The sequence below is a fragment of the Solenopsis invicta genome, chromosome 8 (genome assembly GCF_016802725.1).
Source record: "Solenopsis invicta isolate M01_SB chromosome 8, UNIL_Sinv_3.0, whole genome shotgun sequence".
NCBI classification, from domain to species: domain Eukaryota; kingdom Metazoa; phylum Arthropoda; class Insecta; order Hymenoptera; family Formicidae; genus Solenopsis; species Solenopsis invicta.
The window spans coordinates 8,466,760-8,486,181 of NC_052671.1; the positions used below are offsets into that span (position 1 = coordinate 8,466,760).

A 19,422-nucleotide genomic window follows, 5' to 3' on the forward strand; every position below is an offset into this window, starting at 1 on the left:
AATAATTGCGTTATTACATCTTTCTTTGGAAAACAGAAACCTTTCTAAAATAACAATAAGCATTAAATAATTTAATTTTATATGTTTAAAAATGAACTTTAAAACAAGCATAGTTCTTCAAAGTGGTGGACTCAGGAACTTATAATTCATTCCTCCAATAAGTGCAATTACAACGAAATTAAAAGAGCTGTGGCTCTTCAGCTTGTAGCACTAACAGTAGGACTAATAACATCCTTTACTTCGATCATATAAAATCATAAAAGTGCATATATTCATGAATATTAATATTATATTTAATATTATCGCCTACACAATACAAAGAATTTTAACGGCAGTATTTGTATATCGCATTTTACATATCCTCGGTATCACTATCTGAATCTTCCGCCATTGCCTGCCGTGCTTTCGTTTCGGCTTCAGCTTTTAGATCGGCCGGCACACGTTCATGCCTTCCGTTAGTGTGTGCACCAACCCAACTCATTTCCAATTCGAATTGTTTATCCTTTAGTTCATCGTGGACAAGATAGATAATACGAGCAGCTTCCTTAACCAACTCCTTACATGTCATTTCTGGTAATTTCAATTTTTCAATTTCCGTTTTTGCTGATTGTTTCGCTTTACCTAGAACATTATAACAACAAAATATAAATTTCTGTCGGTACGTTTCGACTTTTTTAATACAGATATTTTACTTACCTACTGCACAACCGTAATAGCCATACGATACTCCTGATGGGTCAATCATATACAACGTTGGACCGTCTGTCTCATAAGCACTGAGTAGGACGGAGCAACCATAGGGGCGTACAGCAGAATACAAAGTATACGCGTGCATATACATGGAGACTCTTTCGTTTAAATACTTTAATGGAATACCAACTCCATACTGTGCCTTGTAACTAGCAGCCTCTGATCTTGCAGTCTCTGCGATCTGCCTCGCATCTGATATTATACCAGAGATTGCCATACCAACATGCTGATCTATATTGAATATTCGTTTATTAGCACCTGCTTCATAGAGTTTCGACGTTACTATCTTCTCAACGGCAAACACTACGCCATCCTTCCCTCGTAGGCCAATAACTGTCCTGCAACAGAACATAGTCACATGCATAAATAAGCTATAAGCGTACGTGTTCTTTCTCAAGTGGTCCCTGTACACTTAATATTATTGCACAATATTTGAATATTGTACAATATTGTTTAGGGCAAGAAAACGCAATTAGATTTTTAATAAACCAAATGTAAAAATGTTGCACTATAGACCTTAGCAGCTAAATGTAGAACTTATAAATATATTAAAATAATGTATATGCATTGTTCTACATTATATTAAAACAATTAGGCTTTATGCACTAATAATTCAGTTTATTTTTTATTTCTTCTGTGAGTCAAGCTTGAGCGTTGTGAGTTAAATTAGAAAACCTCGTGGATGTGGCCCAAAGGCCACTAGTTTCATATTTTTAGTCTAAAAACTGCTTTAACTCTAGAATGATATTATTGAGTAATATATAGTATTGAAATTGATACATAATTTTATGTCCAAGGAAATAGGTTTTATAAAATTTGTATACATTGCACACTTTTATTGGCAAAATATTTATAACCTATACCTTTGTTAACACAATAATCTATTAACTTTAACATGGTAAAATTGGATCTTTAGTTGATATGAAATTTACGTTTGATATAAAATTGACATATAATATCAATAACATAGACATAATTTAACATTCAGAAATAGCACTTACTGGAATGGACAAGATGAGATAGAAAGAACAAAATACATATAGAGGATTGTACGTAAAATTTTTACATAGATTACTATATATTCTAGGAATAAGCGATTCTTAAACGCTCAACGTTATTGCACAATATTTGAATGCTGCACAATATTACTGTCTAAAAGCTATATCGAGTTTATTTTAAATTGTCAAGAAGAATGCACAATAATATTGTACAATGTTATTGAGCGTTTAGAGGCCACTTTAATAATATTTGAACTAGATCTTCTACAGGGTGATTATTAACGGTTGGAACAACTATTTACTATAAGAGATGACTTACCGACTACACTCCATGTAATTTATATGGAGTAAAGTTAGTAAGTCATCTCTTATGGTAAAATAGTTGTTCCAGCCATTAATAATCACCCTGTATATGTCGCATTGATTGCTGCTGTCAGATACATGAATATTACTCAAATTTGTACAAGTTTATGAAGGACAAGACGAACAAAACTCACCCTCCATTTTCCACGGCTTTTTGCGCATATTCCACTTGAAATACACGCCCGTCTGGCGAAAATTGTGAGGCGGACAGGTCATACTGGAACGAAAGTGAGGTTAGGTTCTTGAATAACCGTATTAACGTGACATTTTGCAATCGTGTACCGAGCAACGTAAAGCATACTCACTCCTGTGCCTATAGAACTCATCTCTCAAAGAAAACGTTCAAGGAACGACGTTAGTAGTCGAAATACGAAAAATTGTTTACGCGTCCGTCGCGACGTGACCAGGCGAAAATCAAACAAGTCAGCATTTGCTAGCACTTGCGACAGTCACGCTACCGGCGACTCCACGCCATTCCGCGGTATTATTCGACTTGTTGCGCATGCGTATCAAAGATCTTCAGACCACTTCAGACTCGGTTGTATGTATCAAGTAATGGGCGGTTTATGCTTCGGTCTTAATCTTAATCTAAAGCGTCGTCTACTATACAGTCGTTAAGATGTTACAACTCTGCGACGGACCAATCAAAGAAGAAAAAATCATATATTTTTTTATATAAATTGACATAGAGGAGAAGAAGGTATTATGGCTACTGTCGACAATATGGTTACTATTATTATCTCCGTTATTAGATGACGTATTCTAACAATCGCTTATGGAGTTATTCATTTAGTAGTCCGCCGTTTTTGATGATGTTAATATGACAATACATAATAAGTAACAATTGTTATAAGGCATTTTTACTTTTGCGCACTTCTAAACTTTTTCAAGGTTTACCTTTAACCTTTAATTACTCATATTTTCTCATTACTCTTAAACTTGAGTGTATTATCACACGAATAAACATACACTTGAGTGTTTTTTTTATTATTTACCTTTTTATTCAGCTATACACATTTTGAGTTATATAAAGTTAAAACAATAACATGAAATTTTATTAATACGGCCTTTTAAGCGAAATTTTTATATTGAAATATTTCTTCGATAAATCGATCGTCATTCTAGAGAGCGGTGTTTAGAAACATTAAAAACATTATTTTATGCTTGTTGTTTAATGTTAAACAGGGATAAAATAATATTTCTAACTAAATTTCTAATGGTATTTTTAAAGTTAATGAACGCAAAAAAATTCTATATTAAGAAAATTCTAAACAATGAAAAATTAAAAATACATAATTTTGTAACAAGATACTGTGTTTCTTCTAAACTAAACTAACCTTTTTAAATTATTCTTATAGATAGCCGTATTACAACCACTTTTTTTCTGCCACCGATTATGCAGAGCATTAGATTTTTATAAATCACGTCTTAAATAATAAATATCTCATTATTTTGAGCCTAGAATCTGTCAAACAACACTTTGACGAATGTAATCGTTCAAGTTTCAATAGAAAATATTAATTATAAACAAAATAATTTAATAAAATGAAAATGGGTGTCACATTACCCTCTTCTCCTCTATGTAATTTATCTAATTTAAAAAAATCGTGTGATTTTTTAATATTACGTAATTTTTAAAAATCATATGATTTTCAAAAATGACGTACTGATTTGGAACATTTTATTACATGATTTATATCATTAATTACGTGATTTGTTACGTGATTTTGTTACGTAATTTTTTTCAATAGGGAACACGCATAATGGATTAATATTGATTATATATATTTATAATGGATAGAGGAGAAGAGGGTAATATGACACCCATTTTCATTTTATTGAATAACTTTGTTTATAATTAATATTTTCTATTGAAACTTGAACGATTACATTTATCAGTTGTTTGACAGATTCTAAACTCAAAGTACAACATAAATAAAATATTTATTATTTAGGACGTGATTTATAAAAATCTAATGCACTGCATAATCGGTGGAAGAAAAAAAGTACGTATAATCTTTAGTGTTTATAACGTTATAATTAAGTTCTTATTATAATAAGTAACATTCAAGGGATAAAGCGTCCCAAGATTTGTGCGGTCTTTTGCGAAATCGCTCGCGAGATCGTAACTTATTTCTTTTATCTAGTAATTATCATACTATTTTAATTATATTATAGCAATAAAAATAAAATAATTTCTGTCAAAAATTAATAATTAAATAAAAGCTATAATGTTTATAATAATATATCTTTATATAATATATAATAATAATATATTGTTTACATAATATCAAAAATGTTATGTGAAATTTTTATAGCTTAGTCTAAGAAAATAAGAAATATTTACGGAATGTTTGATAAATACAATATTGATGATTACGCGCGCGCGTTATCGTTTTTCACTTTGCAAGAAATTATTTATATTTTCTTTTTTGCAGCTGTACTCCGGCGGACATTGCTCGATATTGCCGTACTCAATCGCCTTCCGGAATTCCGTTATCATCTTCTCATGAGTGGACTCAGTAGGTAAGTTCCTGCAAAAATGCAAATTTTAATGTAACAACATTCGTCGTTTTATTTTCGTAGCAATTTATTCAAACATTATTTCCTATATTTGATTTTCTACGAATATCTCTTCTTTGAAATAACGTTTAGTTTAAGGTATACCAAAATTATCATTATTTGATCATATTATTGCGACAATTTAATTTTGTAAATGTAACAATTTACGAAAGAAAAGAAAGCTACCTTCAATTACAAATACAAATCCGATTAACATGCACACAAGTTTTGAACTAAGGCACTACCTAGCATTTTTTACGTTCGTCAATAGTGACAGTAAACGTTATGTTCTCGAAAAGCGCTAAAATATCGAGTATTTTGTTTTTTTTAGCTGAGAATATAATATTTAATTTATTCAAAGGAGTCTTATTTTTTTTGTAATAACTTATACACTTACTGCGGCACCAATTTCATAGTTTGCAAGAGCATTTCTGCGGCGCCGAGATATTCTCTCGCAATGTGTGGCTCTTCGCAAGCTGCTCTGTATAAACAGGTATCACCAATCAGATATCCAAGTGCCAACGTAAGCTCACCCTCCGACAGGATATTTTCTGAAATTAATACAAACGATTATAATTTAAAAAAACATGGCAATTTTTGCAATTTTTTATATTGTTGCGTATATTCGTCGAGCTTAGGTTACAAAACGCGGCGAGACACTGATATTGCAATTAATTATTCTTGATGCAATTATGCATAACACAACAAAAAGCAGTTTTATATTTTAAAAAATTACCATCCTCTAATTCACGCCCTTTGTAACCGTGATTTCCTATATATCCGGCGCCAAACACAATCGCTTTAAGTACCAAAAGCAACAGCAAGTTCGAGAGATTTAAATTCAGCACCTGTGACACCACAATTATATTAATTTACAAAAGAATACTCTTTTTAAATTATTTTAAGACAAGGTGTTTTTTTTGAACTTTTAGATGCTGAAAACGATGCTGTAAATCAATTTTTATCAGTACGCAAATTTCCGAAACAATTGAGGTTTAATGTGTAAAAAGTGTTTTTTTTTGCGATGTTTGAATTTTTTTTGTAAAAATGATTAATATTATCTTGAAAGTCTTATCAAAAGTCGTTAATATATGATCCATCTTCTATAAAATGCATTTTTAAAATTTTGATATCTTATTTTTTAGTAATGTTATGAAAGATTTAAATAGACAGACTGTTGCTAAAATAGAGCAAATTTTCCGCTTATGACGATTAACAACAAGACGTATAATTTGTAGTTTATGGCTATCAATAAACAATTTATTATTGTATTTTATTATATATAATTCTGTATTTAAATCCTTCATAACATGGCTAAAAGGTAAGATATTGAAATTAAAAAAAATACATTTTATAGGAGACAAACAATATATTCACGGCTTTTAATTAAAATTTCAAGATAATATTAATCTTGTTTTACTAAAAAATTTCAAACTTAGGAAAAAAATTTTTTACACATTAAACTTCAATTATTTTAGAAATTTGACGTATTGGTTTGGTTTAAGGCATTGTTTTCAACATCTACAAAATTTATAAGAAATATCTTGTTCAAAATAATTTTTAGCTCTAAACTAGTATTATATCTTTCAATTTAATTCCGAATAATTCAACATTTACGTTAAATGTCTTTACGAGATATAGCATCATTTTAAAATAAGTAATGTGCAAGTAGGATCTATCGTAAATCATTTATAGAATATGCGATTTTATTACACACATTTGTACCTTTAAACTCGTGTTTATTAAATACTCATTTATTTAATCAAACAATTCTAACATTTATATCAAACATTCTTCATTTATTCTTCAGCATTCAATTATTAGAAAATTGTTATAATTTCGGAATATAATAACGCAGAATTTTTATTACCTGACTGCTGGTCGTCGATCTTTGTATGAATTCCTTCGCGATCTCAGCCAACATAGATCCAGCATACTTTTTATCATTAGTCTTAGGGTAAGAATCTCGACTATCGATAGTATGAGCGCTCACGCCGTAGATTACCAGTACGATCAACACAAACACTCTCGTGTTAACTATCATTTTTCTTAATAACACGACGTACAATTGACAAGACGGTTTTAATAGGAATAATATCCTAAATTTCAGCAATCGCTTAAATAGCGAATATCATTTTTAAATTGCAAGATATTATAACGGAACTTCCTCGATCTCTTGCAATGTCTCAGATCTGCTGCACCTCGTACTAACTGATATCTTGAATTTAAGTTGGAGTACCAACGAAATATTAAATCAAACCTTTAACTCGAACGTTTAAGATCGAAGTGACGTAGCGATTTGCGTAGCTGCGTACTTTTATATTGGATGCGCACGTCGTTGCTCTCTCGGCAAAGCGTGAAGTCGCCCGTTTTATCCGTGTTCATCTGAGCTCGAAGTTAGCAACTGTCATCTTCTGATTTTCTCCATTGTGACGGTAGACCACGCAATCGCTAATGACACTCATTAGTCGCTCTCCAGCTCTTCGCCGTTACCCTCCTCGCGCGCACTTTCCACGGGCAAGTTGACGGAAATAAGCGGTGAAAGCACTCGCAAACTTTTACCCGAATAAAATGTCCGACGGACGAAATTAAACGGTGCATCCATGCAAATTCGTTCGACCGTTTGATCTGCTCGACGAGCCCTTTGTTGCATTTTCGGATAAACGTTACTCACATATCCGATTGCCGTTTGACATTTGTTTCTCGGAGAGAGAAAATTCGCGCCACGCTGATCCGCGAAAATATATTTCGCAGCTCGCTTGAAGCACCGTCAAAACAAAAACGTCGAAATATTTGTTGTCACAAATATCGAAAGTGAGAAGCACCACTCGCAATTTGACATATTTTCCCGCGAAATTTCGGGTGATGTAGGATGATAAGCGAAATGACAGCGGAAGAGCGGATGATGAGACGATCCGCCCCGAGGATCGTGCAAGTCGAGACTGAGAATTATCGATCGAATATTTGCGACAGTAGAATTCGCGAGTTTCGTATATCAGACCTCTGTTTTGTCATATTCTTCCATAGAATTACCATTTTTCCGCCGTAGACAGAATACTTTACGAACTTGTAATGTGAACCGTAGCGCGTAATCACAGGGTCTATAGACTCTTTCATCAAATATGCATTCGGTGGTGTGCACTTTGCGCGAGTAATTCGTCTGTGGTAGACCAAGTTGCTCAAATATGCATTCGGCCTGGGCGGACAGCCGGTACGGAAAAACAAGCCGGCGAAAAAAAGAGTCGAGGAAAATGTTTTCCCTCGAGTTTCCGCTGCATACTTAATGTGAGATCCGATTCCTGCGAGCCTCATTAATAGTCGCCGCTGTACCCTGCTATTTTCGTTTCGTCACGTCGCGTTCTCCCATCTTTCTTCTTTTCCACATAATGCGCCTCCTACATATCTTATTCATCGCGATCGTTTTTGCGCACGTGCAGAAGCTGCAGAACTTGCGTATTACACCTTGAGGGAACCTTCTTTTTTTACGTGCAAATGATACGCTTTATTGCAAGATAATACTGATTTAATACGAGATATCGATCGTACAAATGATTTTATGCCATGCCAGAATAGAATAAAAGTTAAAACTGCGAATCGCAAAACACAAACGTAATGCAATGAGATAATACTATATTCAACAATATATAATTGAATAAATTAACATTAACAGACATGTATAAGCGTTTTATATTTAAATCCTTTACTCATTGCTAGAATTGAAAATTAAAGAATCAGTAGAACAAAGAGGAGATATTTTAGTTTGTACTGCGTATTTGCATATAATGAAATTGATAATAATTATTTGACTATTTGATAAATATTGATTCCTTTTCGTTTGTACACGAGACTGACAATACGTAATGACCGATAAATAAATTTTTATTAATGATTACATATATGTAAGCTTACGACGTGTAAGCTATATTGATCTCTTCAGAAAATCAATATCGATTCCAAAATCGATATCGATTTTATATCCTTTGCGCTTCAATTCAATCAGTATATAAACATAAAATTAAATTCATTGATCTAATTTATTGATCCAAAAAGCAAAAAAAGTAACATCAATTTGATTGTGACATTTTATGATTTCATACTTTGCTATTGAGCTTCCGGTTGAAAGAGCAAAACCGATCTGCACTGCTTTGTAATGGCGACCCATGATCGTCACCAATCTCGCTTTGCATGCTGACAAGCTGAACCAACCGAAGTCATATGCGCGCGTATGCTATTTTCGTGCTCTGGAATGCTAAATTCAAAAGATTCCAAGGAAAACACGAATTGCAGAACCATGACTAATGTCAAAATGAAGATATGTATAGCCATACTAAATATGAAACCGCAGAAACTCTACCAATTCAAAAATTTTGTTAATTATTTCTTCTTATGATAAGAAAGCAATTTTTCTTTTCTCTCACATTAGTATTTTATGTATTTATAAAATGTGTAAATTATGAAATTTTTTTGAGAATAATTAATTTGTACTAATTAAACAATTTTGTTCTACATCCATGAGAATTACCTATTTTTCTAATAATTTTTTAAATGATTTTTATATATGCTTGAACGAAATTAAAGAAATGATAACTAATTACTACATAAAAGAAAAAAAATTACGAAAGAAGAAAACGCTTATTTCAGTTTCGCTTATTAACATTTAAAGCGTCATGCGAATTGCCTAAACACGAAAGCGTGTACCATAGTTAATGACTGCACCATTCAAAAGTGTAATCATTGTCCATGGCAAAGAAAATAAGATCGCTTTCTAGGATAATGTTCAGCACTAGACAATTGTAATCAAGTCTAATTTATTTATTCAACTATATAACAATATATTTTTTTAGTCAATTGAGATAATATTATTATTCATTGATATAAAGATCTCATATTGTCATTTATTGTTCTTGGAAATACGACCTAAGATATACGTAAGATGTACGTTTTAGCAACATGATATTGACATGTTGAAATGTTAGAATTTAGATCAATAAATTAATCAATAAGATATCAGTGTGTTTATATCTGTCTAAAAATTTAATTTTATTTTTTGAAAATATTGTATATAAGATATACGTATCCAAGCGCATAACAAAAAGTTTTCAAAATGATGCCAAAATAATTCCAAATAATTGTTAAAAATTAAAAGTTTTTGGTTACTCACGTATTTTAACTCATTTTAACGTTATCACGAATTGTTCTGTTTGAGTAATGTACTGATATATAAAATATCGAGATTTAAATCAATAAATCAATCGATAAATTATGAGTGTTTATATTTATTTGAAAATTTAATCTTTATCTTGGAAATATGATAAAAATACGTAGTTTTCAATAATATATTATCAAAATATAAGGATTTACGTCAATAAATCAATTAATAAATTATGAATATTTATATTTGTCTGCATATATGAAAATAATCTTTTTTTTTTTAATGTACATTCCAAGGTACATGTAAGTTTGACAGTATGGTATCGATATATCAAAATATCGGGATTTACGTCAATAAATCAATCAATAAGTTACCAATCATCATATTACCTCGACAAATAGTTTTTTTGCTGATGTAACAATATAGATATAATTGCAGAATATGTAACTTACATAAATGAACAGCAAACTTCGTCCATTTCATCCATTATTGGATGCAAAACAATCGCTTGATTTATTTCCTTTAGTTTCTTCTTTTTAATGGAATTATACCTCTATCGGTTCCTTGTGCGACCATATACGAGTACGTCTACAAACGGTGAAAATAGTTTTTCCATTCCGGCATCTGCACCAGATACGTGATGTTGAAAAAATGTTCGATCATTTCTGCAAATCTTACGGAAAACAATCATTTCCAAAAAAATGTGTCTATTATTAAAAATCCATTATATCTGAAATGTGTGCTTTTAATGTTTGTGCTTTATGTTTTCTTATAATATTTCTAAATTTTCTTGAAATAACATGTCGCGCACTTGCTCAAACGGAGTAACAGAAATTAAACAATTATAGCAAAAAATTTCGAATGATACCGCGCAATAATCTTTTATTTTTATCCTTCCATGTTGTTTTTTGTTTGGCATCACCTGTTAAGATATTTATGTTTCCTTACAATATTTCCCAGTTTCGTCTGAAATTCCGCCTTTGTGTATGAGCGACAGATTTATCAATTTCTGACATAAATGCGATAGTTGGCCACATATATAGAATACTAACTTGACATTGAAAGTATCCATTGCCGCGGTAGTCGCGCTCGTAAAGTGACCAAAAGAATCAATTTATAAAAAGGGTTGCTTGTAATGCTGTAAAGGAAATACGCATGGAAAAACGACGACTAGTTTGTCAGATTTCGAAGAATCGAAATGTGTTATAGAATATGTATAAACGAGATTCTTTTCATCGACAGCTTCCCGGTGATGTTTAACATCGTTCTGAGGTTTTGCTTATTTATGATCGCGTCGTGTGCGACACAAGCGTCTCAAGGATTTTACAGAATTTTGAAGAAGTCTAAAATATCGGTCTTATGTATCATAACTTTGATTTTACTGTGCTAAATCTTGATACATTTTATCTACTTTAATAATTTTATTATACGCATCAATCGTGAAAAAAATGATATATTAAATTATTTATTTTTATTTGCTAGTTTTTCTTATTTCGAGAATTACTCTATTACTTAATTACATTACTAATAAAATTAATATTAAATTAATAGAACTACAGATGCACAAAATATACCTTAATTAAAAGTATGAAGCATATTTAATAACTTATGATAAACGAATTATTGAGTACTTGCAAATTATTAGAACAAGTCCCATTTTCACAAAATATACTAAAATATAATTATTGTGATGTTATTTCCTTAACTTGACAAAGTCAAAGTTAGACATACAGCAAATCATTTGCGATATACAGATGAAGTAAAACATTGTTAGAACGGAGATTGCTTTGTAATTTGCATCTTGACTAAGATTTCTACTTTCTAATCAAATTCTCCTAAACATTATGGTATAACACTTTCACCAGTCCGCATACTTTTTTAGATAATAATAAAGTGTCAGCAAGAATGAATTTCTTTGTTCTTTCCGCAATTTTGTGGTTTTTAATAAAACGTTTTTATTATCACAAATTGATGACGCATATCGTTAGAAGAGAGAGAGAGAGAGAGAGAGAGAGAGAGAGTCACGTTGAAAAATGAAATAATTCTCAAAATAAGAAAAACTAGCAAATAAAAATAAATAATTTAATAAATTATTTTTTTCACGGTAGGTACTATTCGAGTAAATTTTAATAACTTCTAAAAAAATAGAGAGCATTAATATTTTGACTCATTTCACGGAATTCTTAGAAAGATTAAAAATAATAGCATAAAATAAAAGTAAGTAATAATATATTATTTTATTTTTGCATTAAATTTAAACAGACAATTTAAAAAATTAGGCTATTTTATGTTTTTGAAAAACTATCGCATTATACTGATTCAAAAAATTATTTCAAAACCTAACTTAAATTTATATATTAAAGCTATATATACACTATCTTCCAAACAAATTTTTTAAATATTTTTTGCAACCACAAATAATAATTACAAATTTAAAATAGTACATGCATTAAGAGAATAAACTACTCACTTGCAATGCAAAGGTTCCCTCTGTCGAAGAAGATTGCAAGTGAATAGCGATAAAAGACACTTGACGCTCTCATGGTCACTGAATATTTATCCTTATTTTTAACTATCAATTGATGTTAAATAAAATATATTATCTAAATGTATTTTTGACGTCATATTATTGTTGCACAAATTATAAATATAAGGAATTTAAATAGTATTATTTTGCTTGTTACAAATGTTTTCATAAAAGTGTATTTTTCTTCTTTCTGAAGAAATAATATTTAAGAAAGAAATAGACACACCTATTAAAATGATTGAATACATTTAATATGCAGTTTAATATTTTTTCTCGGTCTCAGTATTAATATTAGCTAAATAGATGCACGTTAATAAAATACATTATTTATTTTTAAAATATGCCAAAACAAATAAATGTGACACTAACGTAATTCAAGAAATATTTTCAATTTTATGTTAATCTATACATTCTTGCTCCTTATTTAATTCGACTATTTGATTACCGTACCGATATTGATATGAAAGTGTTTTAAGATCTTAAAATGAAATTTAATACATGAGTTAGTCAAATGATATGATCAGATAACTGAGATTCTTTCATGTTATACGAGAAAGTGGCTATAGGTGTAGATAACTTTCTAGATCGTTTTCCGATTTAGAATAAGATAAAGACCATCAACGTCAGATGCATGAACACGGAAAATACAGATATGGAAGGCACGTTAAATGTCAGGTGGTTTAGTCTACCTCTTTTCAGCATCGTTTGTCCCTTCACTTTTGTCATCCAATATTTGAACTGTCGAAGTTTTGAATGTAATTTAAAACAAATTTTTTAAACTTTTGTTATTTACTTTTTAACACGTTACAAGAAAAATTTATGAGCATGAATTATTGTGATAATTAATTTTGCTATGTTAAACTGTAAACAGTTAAAATGTTAAACAATGTACCGCTGTTTGGTAAAAATTAATAAGATTTGCATATTTAACAGCGCCTTAATTGGTCTTTTAAAATTATCTTACAATTTGTTTAAGTATTTTTTTAATCTAAAAAGAATAATCTTTCGATTATTTTGAGCACACTTATAAAATACGATATAGACAATTTGTTCCATTAAAAATGGAAGCTGAACTATATTTTTAGTGTCACAAGTTAATTTTCTATCATTTAATAATAATACCTATATAACAATTGTTATAATTAAAGTAAATTTTAACTATTATCAATTATCTTCTCCGAACCGGTTACAGTGAGCAACACTGAGAGGTAACCGAGTGAAGTTCTCACAATCTGAAATAAAATAATAACATTCGCGAGTAAAGTTCTACCATAAACATTTATCTCTTACCTATGCCCATTTCTATCAATCTAGATCCCTGTTAAAAACTACAGACAGAAACGGATAGGATTTCTGTTCATTCCTAACTGTAAGCTATTTGTTTTATCTGCAAATACAAGTAGTCACTCTTTTATCTGTGTTTGTCTGCAATTACAGTACAGTAATCACTATCCGCATTGTATTCGTCGCGATTTCTTCCGCATCTGTCCGTGATTACGAATAGAAATTCTATTTGTTTCTATTCGCATTGTCCGTAACTGCGGATAAAGAAACGCATAGTAGCGGACAGAAACGGATAGGATAAGTTTTCTGTCTGTTTCTATTCGTAATTTTTACCAGAGATTTAATTTTAGTTTACCTTACTCTTTATCTTTTTCTAATTCTTACAACTGAAAAAAGGTAAAGAGTAAGTTAAACTGAGATCAAAGTTAATCTGCGTTGGTAGTAATAAGCATTAGGTCAGTATTCATAATTGAATTTTACATATAAGCATTTTAAGACATTATTTGAGACGGTCTTGAAATAAGTTTCAAGACCGTCTCAAATAATGTCTTAAGATGCTCATACGTCTCTCTGATTGATTGATGACATCTTAAGATGGTACAGACCGTCTTAAATATAAGAATCTACTGTGAACATCGACCTTAGAGCATATATGTATACATGAAATGTGCATAATGTGACCAAAAGTGTGTTCAAAATGTATGTGAGAGAGAAAGATATACGTGAAATTTTTATCTTTTATGCGCTTGTGCTAGTATCGCAGATATTACATAGTTGATTCCAACTGTCGAAATATATATCGAAATATTAGCATCAGCTATAGAGGAGAGTTGACGTTTCATATACGGTGTGTGTAAAAGGCATTTGTATAAAGGATATTTTTTAAAGAATATAAAATATTTTTAGAAAATAAACATTAATTATTAACAACAATTTATTAACAATAATTATAAATACATGTACAATCTATATTTATTATCTATGTTTATTATTAACTCTTACTAGCCAACGTAAAGTCATTCACGTGAGGTCCGACTAAAATTTTTTGCGTCGCACACCTCGATACAGTACGTGTCAAAATTACATAGTTTCAATTGTTATTGCTATTTCACTTTTTATATACTAAAAGATTGAAACTAAGTAAAATTATGGTTGAAAACCATCTCATTACGTTGTATTCTTTAATAGAACAGAAGCGTAAAACACGAGTGATCCTACGTTGGCTAGTGAGAATTAATAAATTGTTCATTGATGTTTATTTTTCAAAAATAAATTTTTAATAAATATCTTCTGAATACTTCTTATATTTACTATATATATTTATATATTTATATATATCCCTTGAAAATTTAACTTGTCATAATTCTAATTTCAATTTTATTTTATTACCTTTAAATATGTAAAATTTAATTTTAATCAATTAATAACATTTTATTAACTTTATAATATATAATACATGAACATAAAATATATTTACTTACACTGAGAAAAAAAATTGGTTGAAAAACTAAAATATTTAGTCCGATACGCACGACTAAATATTGAGTTGATTTAATTAATTCTTAGTTAAAAAATTGGAATGGTTAATATAAATGAATTACATCTTTTTTCGTGCAACTAAATAATTGTTGAATCAATCCAATGTTTAGTTGTGCGTATCGGACTAAATATTTTAGTTTTTCAACCAATTTTTTTTCTCAGTGTACGAATGTATGACCAAAAAAATTGATTATCACGTATAACATAATATATGACGGCATTTTAAATATTTTAATATTATTTTTTTTTTTAATTAATATCAATTTTTCATACACACTTCTAAACTTTAATACAAACAACATATTGCAATGATAAGCTGCGGTCCACTTGACGCTACAAATGCTTCAGAGCATTTGATTGACCAATTGGAATAAAGAATTTATGAATTGGCCAATCAAAGAATGTTTGAAAGCGTTTGTAGCGTCAAGTGATAGCTATCTCTATACGATGTTGGCACATGCGCACACAGGACAAAGATTTCATACTTTTTTCTCTCGCACACGTCTTGCACACATTTTTGAAAATAGGAGATGAAGACAATGCCAACTCTATGTACTCTCTAAAATCTCTTACGTCTATAAGTTCACGCATATATAATTGCGATCATAATTGTGATAATTTTTTAAATTGCAAATATTACAGGTTACATTCTATTATTATTCTTACCGTACTAAACATTTGTAAAGAAAATGCACTAAATTTTCCAGCAGTTAAGGTAAGAGGCGTTGTCGATCTTTGCATCATAAACAGAAGATTTTTCGCTTGTTTCCCTCGCAAATTAAACCAGTTCGACTCGTACGCAGAGAATCCTATCTCAGTACTCTTAAATGTTATTAATTACAATAATATTAATTAATACAATAGGTCTAGATTCGCATAATGAGTTTGACATAAAGAAAAAAACATAATGTATAAATTGTATTCGATATATTTAGTATCTTACTTGAACGAGCAGCATTTCACCGACGTGACAATAAATATACAGATGAGTTAGGACAAATGCTACGAAACTAACTAGAAAAATTAATTGGAACGTTACTGATCCATGCTCCTCTTTGTTTATTAATATCTAAAAATCAGTTTCTGATTTTTATTGCACGCATTCTTGTATTCTCTAAATTTAAGAAGATTTGTCCGCAATAAATTTTGATATAAACAGTAGCATTACATAATAAATTGAATAGAATGGATATAATGCAGATAAGTAAAATGCAGTGCTCGTTATTACTTACTCTAAAAACCTGAAATCCTTGAAAGCACAATTGAACAGTACAAGAAAGCATCTGTATTAACATCATCATATTGAAAGAGTCCTCGATTGTTTTTGCAAACCTTGACATATATTTTAAACTTTAACTTTCTTATCAAATGTTCGAGCAAGATAACGTAACAGATAATTTTATTGAGTTTATCTTAACAATTTATTACAAAATATTTTATATGATTTTATATGGGAGAAAAAAAAAGAATTTGAAAAATTTATTAACAATTTGAAATGATTGCAGTCACAATTGTCTTTACGTAAACTTGTTTTACATGAGGCAATTCTGCAGCATAAAATGATTAAAATATTTTAATAAAAATATTTGCTGCCACAAAAATATACAAACCAATTTAAATGTTCATGTCTCTTTATGATTCGCCTCAGTTCTTTTTTGAACTTGTCGGGTGTTTTTGCATTCGATTCATTAACGAGATTCTTGAGCCTCTCGCGTAAGTTTCGGAACTGGCCACAGATATGGAGCACTAGCATGGAGATGAAACAGTCGTTACCTGTATAAGAAACTGTTGCGCTATAAGCCGATAGAATCTGACACACACAAATTAATTCAAAAATCGGGCTTCGGTTAATGTCGAAGGGAAAATAAGCCGTATAAAGCATAGGACGAGCTGGGTCACTACGTGGAATCCTGATGATTATTGAGAGCCTCAGAACGATATAAATGGTCACCATTGTTTGCGTTAGTACTGTACACCAGATGGATATCCTTCTCCCAAGCTTAGCAGTTTTTAGCATATTTGTTCTCTCTGCAGATGTTTTCGGCGTGTACCAATCCTGATAGAAGAAGTTGACCAACAGCTTCAAAGCTTTGGACAAATATTGCATTTTTGGATTTTTAAATAGAAATTTATTTAACAGAATCAATTTTATTTTAGTAAATATTACATTGACAACTTGGCGATTAAAACGCCAAGGAGTGGAATCGCGATATGAAACAATTACAAAAAAATAATTAAATATGTCGAAAATGGGAAGAATAATGTATTGTTTTACTTTTTGTCGTTATTTCGTAAAATTTAAGTATGACAAGATTTATATTCGTAAAAGTTAAAACTTCAAAACCTTAAATTTATAAGAAATAATTCTATTCTGTTCAAAAAGTTATTTTTCGCTGACTTTAACATTCTTCGTATTTTCGTACCTTTTCGTTGACGCCAGGTGGTGAATGCTTTCATGAAAGAATTTGCGACTGGGATATTAGCGGTCGCCAAGTTTTCGGTCATCATATCCGCATTACCCCAGATGAATATCAAATTCACCGATTGCGGTATACACATAAAACCCAGCATGAAGAAACCAGCTATTATAAAACGACATCGGGAAAGTCCGACCTTCTGTTTAGAATTTCGTAGCGGACCGGGCCAAATGCCGATGAGACTCAAATTGAATCGATTCCATCCGACCGCGAAATTCAAGTCTACGTAAATCAAATTTTGTTTCAAAAGTCAAGAAGAAAAAATTAATTACATTATTATTTGATATTGTCAATGTACTGAAATTACATGAAAAGATATCAACGCGAAAATAATTTCGTCTACAAACTGTTTATAAATGAAAAAATAATGTCTCCATGAGTGTTATACTCGTGACTGGGAATATTTTAATAAACGAAATATACAAATAATCTTTAAAATGTCTTTTAATTATCTGTAATCATATCTCAACATAGTTCTCAAAATCTAAAAAATTCTGTTAACGATGAGTAAGTTTCGTCAAGTCGTCACAGAAAAGATCTATACTCTGTTCTTGCAACCAAATCCTGACAGTCTTTAGAACTTCTTCATTGGATGTGTAGCGATGTCCACGCAGAATTCACATTTTATAGATGGTGAAATCCAACCTTTTGATTTCTCTCGCAGTGGAGTGCGAAGTGTGTAACTAACGTTGTAACAGGAAAACGTTTCCTTTTTTCCTTTGAATCCTCCTTAATCGTCCTATTTTATAGATGCTAGGGTTTATTGTTGCAAAACCAGCTAGGGTTTATAGTTGCAAAAACAGTGAAAGATCTCTTTTCCTGATGTCTTCATAAAACTTGTTCCTTGTTGATTAGCAGTGCATTTAGTTATCTGGTAACTATGTTGAGAATATAAATACAAATAATTATATATAAGGCACATCCTAAGAATTACTTCTATGTTTTATTTATTAAAATATTTCTATCAAATCCGAATATAACGTTCATTGAGACATTACTTTTCATTCAACCATCATAATTACAAATACGTTTCTTAATTACTTTAAATGTTCAATAATTTGCACACTATATTCTACAAATTATGCAAAAAAATTTTTTTAACTCTGCTTTGAACTTTCTTCTTTAATGTTGTAGATTTTATATACGAGTATCTCTGGATATATCTGATGATTATTTACTAACAATTCACACGAGCACATAATTGTCTCTATTCGCGCGTACCTCGATCAGCATCCATCGATACTTAACAGATGTCGACGATGCAACGACTGAAACATTACGATCGATTTTTCCCCATCCCTTCTCTCATGATCACGCATGCTCCGAGGAAAATTATATCCGAACAACCCTCCAATTGCGACATTGATGTAATATTCTGTGATGCGTGGGTCCGTATAAAAGACTATAATCAAGCCAGAGAAAGTTGTTATTACGTATTGAACACTTGGCGACATTTCCGAACAATTTATCTGTCAAAAATGTATTGTAGCTTGTTAAAAAAATATGAAGTAGTTTTAGTTATCGTGAACTACTAACACGTTTCGTAAGCAAGAATTATTATTTAATTGTTTTATAAAGGTACGTATTATTACAATACAATAACACTGATGTAATTTTTATCAACATTTAGGTCGGGAATCGTTTGCAAAAGTCGTTTTTACAATTATTTTTACAAATTTTTTTGAAAAAAGTGCACTAATTAACTTAAATTTTACATAATCTATCTATTAACAAAATATAAATTATTTTTTTTTAATTTGGCTAATCCAA

General features: G+C 30.4%; 3 protein-coding genes across 4 annotated transcripts; all 3 read right to left on the bottom strand.

The window, feature by feature from the left end:
• Window positions 1–123: 123 nt before the first annotated feature.
• Window positions 124–2,586, bottom strand: LOC105207960 (proteasome subunit alpha type-3). Its single transcript, XM_011177656.3, has 4 exons — window positions 2,417–2,586; window positions 2,246–2,328; window positions 697–1,088; window positions 124–621 (listed from the first exon to the last, which is right to left on the bottom strand). The coding sequence occupies exons 1-4, from the start codon at window positions 2,435–2,437 to the stop codon at window positions 353–355; spliced, it is 765 nt and encodes a 254-aa protein (XP_011175958.1). The 5' UTR covers window positions 2,438–2,586; the 3' UTR covers window positions 124–352.
• Window positions 2,587–4,424: 1,838 nt separating this feature from the next.
• Window positions 4,425–7,554, bottom strand: LOC105207959. The gene is made up of 4 exons (XM_011177655.2): window positions 6,544–7,554; window positions 5,410–5,521; window positions 5,071–5,224; window positions 4,425–4,645 (listed from the first exon to the last, which is right to left on the bottom strand). Exons 1-4 carry the CDS (start codon window positions 6,715–6,717, stop codon window positions 4,501–4,503), a joined length of 585 nt encoding a protein of 194 aa, XP_011175957.2. The 5' UTR covers window positions 6,718–7,554; the 3' UTR covers window positions 4,425–4,500.
• A 5,568-nt stretch (window positions 7,555–13,122) lies between these two features.
• On the bottom strand, window positions 13,123–19,030 carry LOC113002921 (odorant receptor 13a). 2 transcript variants are annotated; one of them, XM_039452726.1, is made up of 7 exons: window positions 18,874–19,030; window positions 17,599–17,874; window positions 16,786–17,263; window positions 16,408–16,507; window positions 16,119–16,244; window positions 15,842–15,997; window positions 13,123–13,584 (listed from the first exon to the last, which is right to left on the bottom strand). In XM_039452726.1, the coding sequence occupies exons 1-7, from the start codon at window positions 18,887–18,889 to the stop codon at window positions 13,507–13,509; spliced, it is 1,230 nt and encodes a 409-aa protein (XP_039308660.1). In that variant the 5' UTR covers window positions 18,890–19,030; the 3' UTR covers window positions 13,123–13,506. The 2 variants fall into 2 exon arrangements, with proteins under 2 accessions (XP_039308660.1, XP_039308661.1); XM_039452727.1 differs by having other exon boundaries at window positions 13,446–13,584; window positions 18,835–19,027.
• Window positions 19,031–19,422: the final 392 nt, after the last annotated feature.